Source organism: Microtus pennsylvanicus, chromosome X, assembly GCF_037038515.1.
Source record: "Microtus pennsylvanicus isolate mMicPen1 chromosome X, mMicPen1.hap1, whole genome shotgun sequence".
Taxonomy (NCBI): domain Eukaryota; kingdom Metazoa; phylum Chordata; class Mammalia; order Rodentia; family Cricetidae; genus Microtus; species Microtus pennsylvanicus.
Genome location: NC_134601.1, coordinates 19,056,260 through 19,066,906, shown reverse-complemented (window position 1 = coordinate 19,066,906; position 10,647 = coordinate 19,056,260). Strand labels below are relative to the sequence as shown.

Sequence of the window (10,647 nt, the reverse complement as noted above, 5' to 3'; positions counted from 1 at the left end):
CCCACAGGGTACTTGCCAGGATAAGAAGCACAAGCACCTCTGTCCCCTGTTCCCCTTCAGACCTTGAGGCCTCTGTTCCAGTTGCTTCCCATGTCTGGCACATAGGAGTCAACTTGAAGCTTTCCTTACAGTCCTGGAACATTCCTTCTTGCGTACCTGAGGACAATGAGACCTAGGGAGGATCAAGGATGGCCAAGGTACCCCTCTCTTGGTACTCCCAGGGCCAAACCGAGACAGTCAGCTACAGGGAGCCTTTGGATGGAAAAAGCCCAGTGATTGCTCAGGAGGGTGTATCCTTGGTCAGAGAAGAGCTGGCCGTGGCACAGGACTCATCTTGAGGCCCCAGGCTGGGTGTGGTGTGCCTCTGAGCACAGCAAAGCAGGCTCCGCAGCTCTGAGGAGATGCTGCTACTGAAGGAAGCATAGATCCAGGGGTTGGTACAGCTGTTAAGGCTGGCCAGCAGCATGAGCAGCACAAAGGGAGGTCCTATGAAGGAGAGAAGAGTCCAGGTTGGAGCTTAGGGTGTCCCTTGCTCATGCTAGCAAGCCATGGGGGCACCACATGTGAACCCACCAGTAGGGCATAAAGGTAAAGCAGGTGGAATACCTCAATGTTTATAGCCAGGCCCTTACCTCCCTCACCCCCAGCCTTAGCCACACCCACACCCACTTTCCAGAGGAGCCTCTGGGTCCCACGCTGCCCACAGCTGCACAAGGAAGAAGGGTGCCCAGCACAGCACGTAGACGATCACAATCACCAATGTCATCCTCACAGTCTTGGCCATGGCTGCTGACACATGGGCTCCCTCGGTGGGACTGCCTGTCCGGTGCCCTCTGCGGCGCCTCCCTGCCCTCTCAGATGGCCCTGGCACCAGACTGGCATGAATCTCTCTGAAGATAAGAACCTGGCAGGCAGCAATACCCAGGGCAGGTGCTACAAACACCATCAAGGCAATCCAGGTGACGTAGGCACGAAGGCCCCAGGGCTCTGCAAATCTGGCCCAGCAATCAAACACTCCACTGCCATTTCCCACATCTCGTTGAGCAAAAATGAAGAGCTGAGGCAGGCTGAGAAGGAGTGAGAAGGCCCAGGCCACCAGCACTGGCCGATTCCAGCGAGCCCCACCTCCGTGGCGGTATGCCAGCATAGGGCGGCAGATGGCGCGGTGGCGGTCTAGCGTCATGGCCAGGATCATATAGGAGGAGGCATACATGCCCACCATCTGCAGGTACTTGACGGCCCGACACAGGGCATCAGGGCCATGGAAGCGGTCAGTGGCATCCCAAGCCAGCTGGGGCAGCACTTGAAACAAAGCCACAGCCAGGTCAGCTAGGCACAAATGACTGATGAAGACGTGCATGGGTGCCCAGCGTCCACGCCGGCCCCGTCGTATTAGGGCTCCCAGCACCAAGCCATTGCTCAAAGCCACAGCCACAAAGATGGTAGAAAGCAGGGCCAGTTCAGCCCGGACTAGCAATGGGTTTCGGTCATCCAGTAGCTCCTCCTGGCTGCTGTTGCTGGGAGAGCTAAGGGGCGAAAAAGGCCCAGGCACAGCTAGGCAGGGGGGAGGGACAAGTTAGTGGGGTGCCCTGTAGGCTCCCTAGAATGAGAAAATTCCAGCGCCAGGGATGGTGGCCTGTGCAGCTGACACCTAAACCCCTTGTTGGTCTTACTGCCCATTTCCTGGCTCCCAGCAGAAGGAACCCGCTCACAAGAAAGGGAAAGAGGTTTTAGAAAAAAGGCCTTCTTGGCTTCATCAAACCCACCTAGCCCACCTGGCTCATCCAAGCAAGGGGTAGTAGGAACCCAGTGACTGGAACCTTACCGGATATGGTGGACACAAGGAGCATGGTGGGGGTGGCTGCAGGTGACCTGCACACCTGTCACGGGGGCCAACTCAGCCTTCACTCCAGGGGCCAGCCCCGCTGTCCAGGGTCACTGCACAGGATAGAGGTGCCAGGAGGCAGGCACCTCTCTTAAGGTGCGTTCACAGGTTGGAGGTCCAGCCTCTATTTAGGCCTGGACAAGGAATATAAAGAACAATCAGACAGAACAACACATGAAACTCAGATTCCATCCAGGCAGCACGCAAGAGCCAGACTGGTGATTAGGCATCAGAGGTAAACACTAAGATCCCCCTGCCCAACTTGGATAGACCACCATTGGAGGGCTAAGGACTGGACAAAAGAGACCAACTATGCTTCTCAGAGCCCTTTTACAGCCCCTTACCTGCTCCAGCTCCTGGGCTTCTGGGCAGCTGGGCAGCAGCGTGAAGGTGGCTCAGCACTCAGATCCCTTCTCCATTGTCGGCCCCGCCCCAACCCAGCCTCAGGGAATGACCTGCATAGGAGACTTCCCCCTCCTCCCCTAGCCTCCCGCCTCCCCTAGTCTGGCTGGCCTCCTTCCTCCTTCTACCAGGAAGTAAGTTCCTGTTCTCCAATTTCCCTTTCTGCCCCAGGCTTCCACGGTCAGTCCCAGGACCACCCTTCGCAAGTGCAGGCCCCATCTTGGTTCAGCAGCAGCGGCCGACATCCTGCCTGCCCCTATTCCACAGGTCCATCTTTCTAGAACAGCAGTGCTGTGGGAAACTATTTAGTGCAGGACCTCATCTCCTAAGTGGGAAACTGAGGCTGAAACTGACCCAGAATCACTACTTTTTCATGGCAAATCCTGACCTTCTTTAGCCAAGCCAAGCTCCTTCTTTTATCTTCATCTCCCTGTGCCAAAAGCCTGGGGATGGGAGAACCTCTCAGGACCATTCAAGACCCTCCTCCTCAATTAGGGCTGTCTGCCCAGAGATGAAGGACAGGAAGGGAAGGGGTGGAGCTGAGGCTAAACCAGGGCTAATGTACCCATGTGTGATCCAGGTTCCTCTCCAGGAGCCTGTAGGAACCAGGAGCACCTGCACCCTCTTCTTCATGCCCCACCTGTAAGCACCCATTCCAGGAGGAAGAAGGCTTTTCAGACTGATCTCCAGTATAGTTACCTGTTTCTCTCTCTCTCTCTCTTCATACACACACCCTCAAATACATGCTTCACCCAACGTGAAGACTCATGCATTTGTGCACAAACAGCAGGCTCAGGATCCAAGGCCCCGTGTGAAAGAACCTGAGCAGAGAGCTTAGGGACCCAGATGTTTAGGACTTCCTCTCTCCCACACACTCAACTCCTGCCACCTGTAACTCACTAGCTCCTCCTCTTTTCTATAGCTCCCTGTCTGTTCAAGTTAGCTCTGTAGACCAGGCTGGCCTCAAACTTACAGAGATATGCCTGCCTCTGCCTTCTGAGTGCTGGGATTAAAGGTCTGTGCCACCTCTGCCCGGCTTTTTTTTTTTTTTTTTTTTTTGGTTTTTCGAGACAGGGTTTCTTTGTAGCTTTGGAGCCTGTCCTGGAACTAGCTCTTGTAGACCAAGGCTAGTCTCGAACTCACAGAGATCCACCTGCCTCTGCCTCCCAAGTGCTGGGATTAAAGGCGTGCGCCACCACCGCCCAGTTCTGCCCGGCTTATTGTAGCTTTAATTTTTTTAAAAATTTTACTACATTTATTTATGTGAGGTTGGGGAATATACCTCTCTCTCTCTCTCTCTCTCTCTCTCTCTCTCTCTCTCTCTCTCTCTCTCTCTGTGTGTGTGTGTGTGTGTGTGTGTGTGTGTGTGTGTGTGTGTGTGTGTGTAAATCAGAGGAAACTTCTGGGAGTCATTTTTCTCCTTCCACCATGTGGATCCTGGGAATCAAACTCAGGTTACCAGGTTTGGTGATAGGCACCTTTACCCACTAAACCATCTTGCCAGCCCATCATTGTTACTCTTTAATTCAGCTTTATAATAGAGAGATATCCACGTCCTTTGTGCTTTATTGGTGTTTGTTGATGTTGCTGAATTTCCCATCTGCACTAAAGAAGAGTGGTTTATCCCACATGGGGATATAGTGCTCCCTAAATATCAGTTACATTAATTTGCTTGATAATACTGTTCAAATCTATATTCTGACTGATTTTTTTTATTTGATCAATTCCTGAAAAACATATGTTGTAGTATCAAACTGTGTTGGAAGATTTATTTCTAGAGCCCTTTAAAGGGACAATTTTTTACTTTATGTATTGAAAGATTTGGCTTTTAGGTCTTGTTATTTGTCCCCTATAGTGTCCCTCCTACTTCTGGTAACACTCTTTATGCTGAATTCCACTCTATCTGGTATTTGTAAAGCCATACCAGCTTTCCTGTGCTCTGTGCTTTCTTGGTTTATTTTTTTTCTATACTTTGACTTTCAACATGTATTTATGCTTAAAGGTGCTTCTTGGAAATACCATATAGCTACTTTGTTTAAGGTTGACAGTCTCTGCCTTTTAACTGGTGTGTGGCAGATTGTGGCTTTCCAAGGTAGCCTCAACAATAACTCCATGCCACATGTTCTCCTGGAGCCTTGCCACCTCCCATCAAGAGGTGAAATTTAGCCCTCCCCCTACAATCTGAGTAGGTTTGCATATTGCTTGTGATTAAGATAATCTGCCAAAAAGTGCTGCTTGCTTTCTGAGGCTGGGTCAGAAAAATCAAGGCATGTGGTTTCTATCTTATTAGCTGGTATATTCACCCATCACAACCATGTTAGCTGCCGAACTTCCCTACCACCCCATGAGAAGACCTGAGCAGCCATCGCAGAGAGTATAAAGGAGACAGGCCCAGGCAGGCAGCTTTAGCTAGCTCCATCTGTAGCCCTTGTTGGACAACAAGCTTATAAAAAACCTCCAAGCCAGAATGACTTGGTGAACCCCTCCCAAATTCTTTTTAAGAATATTGATTCTAGCCGGGCGGTGGTGGTGCATGCCTTTAATCCCAGCACTTGGGAGGCAGAGGCAGGCGGATCTCTGTGAGTTCGAGACCAGCCTGGTCTTCAAGAGCTAGTTCCAGGACAGGCTCCAAAACCACAGAGAAACCCTGTCTCGAAAAACAAAAACAAACAAACAAAAAAAACAAAACAAAAAAAGAATATTGATTCTACTGGGCAATGGTGGCTTATGTCTTTAATCCCAGCACTCAAAAGGCAGAGACAGGCATATCTCTGTGAGTTCGAGGCCTGCCTGGTCTATAAGAGCTAGTTCCAGGACAATTAAACTCTAGTTCATCATGCTAGACATGAATGGACTCATTGTTTTGGTTTGTCTTGGCATCCTATCTGGGGTGAATAAAATGTTTGTTTTTGTCCCCCAGCAAAGTCAAACATTCTGATCTCTATTTGCTCCATTTTTATTTATCTTTTTATCCTTTCTGACATTTGGGAGGACAATTTGAGCCTTTAAAGAGTATATTTGCGGGGCCTGGTAGTGTTGGTACATGCCTTTTAATCCCAGAATTCTGGAGGCAGAGGCAGGTGGATCTCTGTGAGTTCAAGGTCAGCCTGGTCTATAGAGCAAGTTCCAGGACAGGTCCAAAGCTACACAGAGAAACCGTGTTTCGAAAAATGAAAAAAACGTATCTTCTATTGATTGACTTTCACTTACTATTTATTTGTTTATTTATTTTATAGTGCTGAAGATTGAACCCAGGTCTTTGTACACAATAGGCAAATGCTCTATCTCTGAACAACATCCCCAGCCCCTATTGACATTTTAGTTATCATTTGAATTTGTGTATGCTATGCAAATGTCTATCACTAAGCCATAGCATCCTCCATCCCAGAAAAAAAAAATTCTTTTTTTTTAAAAACAGTCTCATGTAGCACTGATGTAGTGGTTTAAATGAGATTGGCCCCATAGGCTCATATATTTGAATGCTTGGTCCCTAGTGTGTAGAATTGTTTGGGAAAGATTAGGAGGTTTGGCCTTGTTGGTGGAGCGGCACCACTGTGGATGGGTTTTGAGATTTCGAAAGTCCATGCCATTTTCTAGTTAGCCTTTTTCTCTGCCTCTCTTTCTCTGTCTTGTGCCCGTAGATCAGATGTAAGTTCTCAGTTACCGCTTTAGGGCTATGCCTACCTGTCTACCTACTGCCATCCTCCCTGCCATGATGGTCATGAGCCTGCCCTCTGAAACTGTAAGCCCCCATTAAACACTTTCTTCTATAAGCTGCCGTGGTCATGGTGTCTTGTGACAGCAATTGAGAAGAAACAGGGATATCATACTAGACTCAGATTTGCTAAGTAGCAGAGGCTAGCCTTAAACACCTTATCCTCTTGCCTTCATGTCTTAGTTACTTTTCTATTGCTGTGATAAAACGCTATGACAATGGAAATTTCTAAAAGAAAGAGAGTATAATTGGGTTTATGGCTCCAGAGGGATAGAATTTATGATGGCCAAGCAAGGTCACATAGGTATGTAGTTAGAGCAACAGCTAACAGCTCACATCTTGATCTGTAAGCAGGAGGCAGAGAGCATACTGGGAATCCCATGAGTCTTTTGAAACCTCAAAGCCCGTCACTAGAGACACATCTCCTTCAACAAGGCCACACCTCCTAATCCTTCCCAGACAGTCTCCAACTGGCAACCAAACATTCAAATATATCATCCTATGGAGGCTGTTCTCATTCAAACCACCATACTTCAAGTGCTAGGATTACAAACATGTGCCACCACACTAGGACATATTTGTCCAGGTTTTTATTTTCTTTTGTTCTTTTTGTTTATTTGCTTGTTTTTGAGACAGGGTTTCTCTGGCTGTCTTAGAAATCACTCTGTAGATAAGGCTGGCCTCAAACTCACAGAGATCTGCCTGCCTCTGCCTCCTGAGTGCTGAGATTAAAGGCGTGTGCCACCACTGCCCAGCTTCGTGTTTTCTTTTGTTTTATTTTAAGACAAAGTCTCACGGTGGCCTTGAATTTTTTAATGTAGACCAGGCTGACCTTAAACTCTTAGTCATCCTTCTGTTTTAGCTACCCAAATGCTGGGATTATAGGCCTACCTATAGTACCAGACACAATTTACAAACTATATGCTGGCTAATTTTATGCCAGTTTGGCACATGCCCAAGTTATCTGAGAGGAAGGAGCCTCAATTGTGAAAATGCCTCTGTAAGCCGACCTGTAGGGCATTTTCTTAATTAGTGATTCATGGGAGCGTTGAGGGCACAAGGTCCTCATGCTCACAGACGGCAGTAAGGAAACCAAAACTGTTAAACTAGCAGGCTTTTCTCTTTAATAAAAGGGATTTACACTTCTTTTCTGTGATTAGATGTAGTTAATAATCTAGCGATCTTTTGCAATCTATAGAGCCAGGCCTCATTCAAATCCCCGAGACATTATATTTACCCCAGACTTGTGAGCATTGTTTCTCAGTCAATAGAACCTGTTCATTTTTTTAAGATTTATTTATTATGTAAATAAGGGTTTTGCCTCCATGTATGCCTGCAGGCCAGAAGAGGACACTAGATCTCATTACAGATGGTTGTAACCACCATGTGGTTGCTGGGAATTGAACTCTGGACGTTTGCAAGAGGCTCTTAACCTCTGAGCCATCTCTCCAGCCCAACAGAACCTATTCTTAAGAAAGAGGTTCCAACTGGGCAGTGGTGGCACACGCCTTTAATCCCAGTATTGGGGAGGCAGAGGCAGGTGAATCTCTGTGAGTTTGAGGCCAGCTTGGTCTACAGAGTGAGTTCCAGGACCTAAAAAAAGAAAGAAGGAAAGAGATCCCATATACTTTGCAAAAGAGTCTACTATTATGCTTATTCCAGACCCTTTCTCTCTCTTTTTAAAATTAATTTATTCTTATTTTATATATTGGTGTTTTGCCATGGATGTTGGATCCCCTGAAACTGGAGTTACAGACAGTTGTTAGCTGCCATGTGGTTACGGGGAATTGAACCCAAGTCCTCTGGAAGAGCAGTCAATACTCTTAACCACTAGGCCATCTCTAGACCCTTCCTCTCTCTCTCTTTTTTATTTTTATTTTTTGGGTTTTTTTTATTGATATTTATTGAGCTCTACATCTTTCTCTGCTCTCCTCCCTGCCTCTCCCCTCCCCCAAGGTCCCCATGCTCCCAATTTTCTCAGGAGATCTTGTCTTTTTCTACTTCCCATGTAGATTAGATCTGTGTAAGTTTCTCTTATAGTCCTCATTCTTGTCTAAGTTCTCTGGGGTTGTGGTTTGTAGGCTGGCTTTCTTTGCTTTATGTTTAAAAACCACCTATGAGTGAGTACATGTGATAACTGGCTTTCTGTGTCTGGGTTACCTCACTCAAAATAGTGTTTTCTAGCTCCATCCATTTTCCCGCAAAATTCAAGATGTCGTTATTTTTTCTGCTGTGTAGTACTCCATTGTGTAAATGTACCAATTTTCCTCATCCATTCTTCGGTCGAGGGGCATTTAGGTTGTTTCCAGGTTCTGTCTATGACAAACAAAGCTGCTATGAACATAGTTGAGCACATGTCCTTGTGGCACGATTGTGCATCCTTTGGATATATACCCAAAAGTGATATTACTGGGTCTTGAGGAAGGTTGTTTCCTAATTTTCTGAGAAATCGCCACACTGACATCCAAAGACGTTGTACCAGCTTGCATTTCCACCAGCAATGCAGAAGTGTTCCCTTTACCCCACAACCTCTCCAGTATAAGTTGTCATCAGTGTTTTTGATCTTGGCCATTCTTTCAGGTATAAGATGGAATCTCAGAGTTGTTTTGATTTTCATTTCTCTGATGACTAAGGATGTTGAACATCTCCTTAAGTGTCTTTCAGCCATTTTAGATTCTTCTGTTGAGAGTTCTCTGTTTAGGTCTTTACTTCATTTTTTTATTGGATTATGTGTTCTTTTGGTGTCCAATTTCTTGAATATTTTGTGTATTTTGGAGATCAGACTTCTGTCTGATGCGGGGTTAGTGAAGATCTTTTCCCATTCTGTAGGCTGTTTTGTCTTGTTGGCCGTGTCCTTTGCTTTACAGAAGCTTTTCAGTTTCTGGATGTCCCATTTATTAATTGTTTCTCTCAGTGTCAGTACTGCTTAAGTTATATTTAGGAAGTGGTTCCCTGTGCCAATGCATTCAAGTGTACTTCCCACTTTCTCTTCTATGAGGTTCAGTGTGGCTGGCTTTATGTTGAGGTCTTTGATCCATTTGGACTTGAGTTTTGTGCATGGTGATAGATATGGGTCTATTTTCATTCTTCTACGTGTTGATATCAGTTATTCCAGCACCACTTGTTAAATATGCTTTCTTTTTTCCATTTGACATTTTTTGCTTCCTTATCAAAAGACCCTTCCTCTCTCTCTCTCTCCCTTTTTTTTTTTTTTTTTTTTTTTGGTTTTTCGAGATAGGGTTTCTCTGTGGCTTTGGAGTCTGTCCTGGCACTAGCTCTGTAGACCAAGCTGGTCTCGAACTCAGGCGTGCGCCACCACCGCCCGGCTTCTCTGTCCCTTTTTTTAAATATAAGGCACAGTGTTTACTAAAGGCACGAAGTGGGGGGGTCTGGGGACAAGGGTACTCTCCACCCTGAACCCAGACTCCTCTTCTGGCCACCCCACCCTCATACCACCAGGGGAAGAGCTGTTAGCGCCAAAGGGGGGTGGGTGCCCCACCTGTGGGGGAAGTATCAGGCTGGGGAACAGGCTGAGTGCCATCTAGTCCCAGGACGGCAGGCCTAGGCACCCCCAGGCCAGCTGCTACTTCAGAGGTACTTCTTTTTTTTTTCATTGATTTTTTTCAAACTTTTATTTTATTTTTTCCTTTATAAATAATACCATTCAAAATTTCCACCTCCTCCCCTCCTCTCATTTCCCTCCCACTCCCCCACACACCCTCCTCCCTCCAGTCCTAAGAGAGGGTAGGGTACCCTGCCCTGTGGGAAGTCCAAGGCCCTCCCCCCTCCATCCAGGTCTAGGAAGGTGAGCATCCAAACAGACTAGGATCCCAAAAAGTCAGTACATGCAGTAGAATCAAATCCCAGTGCCTTTATCAATGGCTTCTCAGTCAGCCCCCATTGTCAGCCACATTCAGAGAGTCCGGTCTGATCAAATGCTTGTTCAGTCCCAGTCCAGCTGGCCTTGGTGAGCTCCCATTAGATCAGTCACACTGTCTCAGTGGGTGGGGACACCCCTCGCTGTCCTGACTTTCTTGCTCATGTTCTCCCTCCTTCTGCTCCTCATTTGGACCTTGGGAGTTCAGTCCAGTGCTCCAATGTGGGTCTCTGTCTCTATCTCCATCCATCGCCGGACGAAGGTTCTATGGTGATATTTAAGATATTCATCAGTGTGGCTATGGGACAAGGCCAGTGAACCCAAAGAAAAACATATATAGATCCTCCTGGAAATTGGAAGCAGACAAGATTGCTGGGAAAAAGTTGGGAGCATGGGGGTGGGGTGGGGGGTAGGGGAAAGGGGGAGAGAGAAGGGAGAAAGGGAGGATTAGGGAGAGCTTGGGGGAGTGGGATGGTTGAGATGGAGGAAGGGCAGATATGGGAGCAGGGAAGAAGATATCTTAATTAAGGGAGACATTTTAGGGCTCTAGAGGGGATCCCAGGTGTCCAAGGGGATGTCCCCAGTTAGGTCGTTGGGCAGCAGAGGACAGGGTGCCTGAACTGGCCTTGTCCCATAGCCAGCCACAGAGGTACTTCTTATACCTTCTCCAAAATGTCCTTCTTGGAGGGGCCCAGGCTCCGAGAGAGGGGCTCCCCTACCAGGGTTTCTTCTTATTCCTCATATTGTTTCACCTCACCCTTGTTCTTC

At 47.2% G+C, this 10,647-nt stretch overlaps 1 protein-coding gene across 2 annotated transcripts; it reads right to left on the bottom strand.

Moving 5' to 3' along the window:
• Positions 1 to 165: 165 nt before the first annotated feature.
• Positions 166 to 1,850, bottom strand: Avpr2 (arginine vasopressin receptor 2). Of its 2 annotated transcripts, none has more exons than XM_075957543.1 (3): positions 1,826 to 1,850; positions 670 to 1,554; positions 166 to 486 (listed from the first exon to the last, which is right to left on the bottom strand). In XM_075957543.1, exons 1-3 carry the CDS (start codon positions 1,848 to 1,850, stop codon positions 281 to 283), a joined length of 1,116 nt encoding a protein of 371 aa, XP_075813658.1. In that variant the 3' UTR covers positions 166 to 280. The 2 variants fall into 2 exon arrangements, with proteins under 2 accessions (XP_075813658.1, XP_075813659.1); XM_075957544.1 differs by having other exon boundaries at positions 190 to 486; positions 758 to 1,554.
• Between the last annotated feature and the right edge of the window lie 8,797 nt (positions 1,851 to 10,647).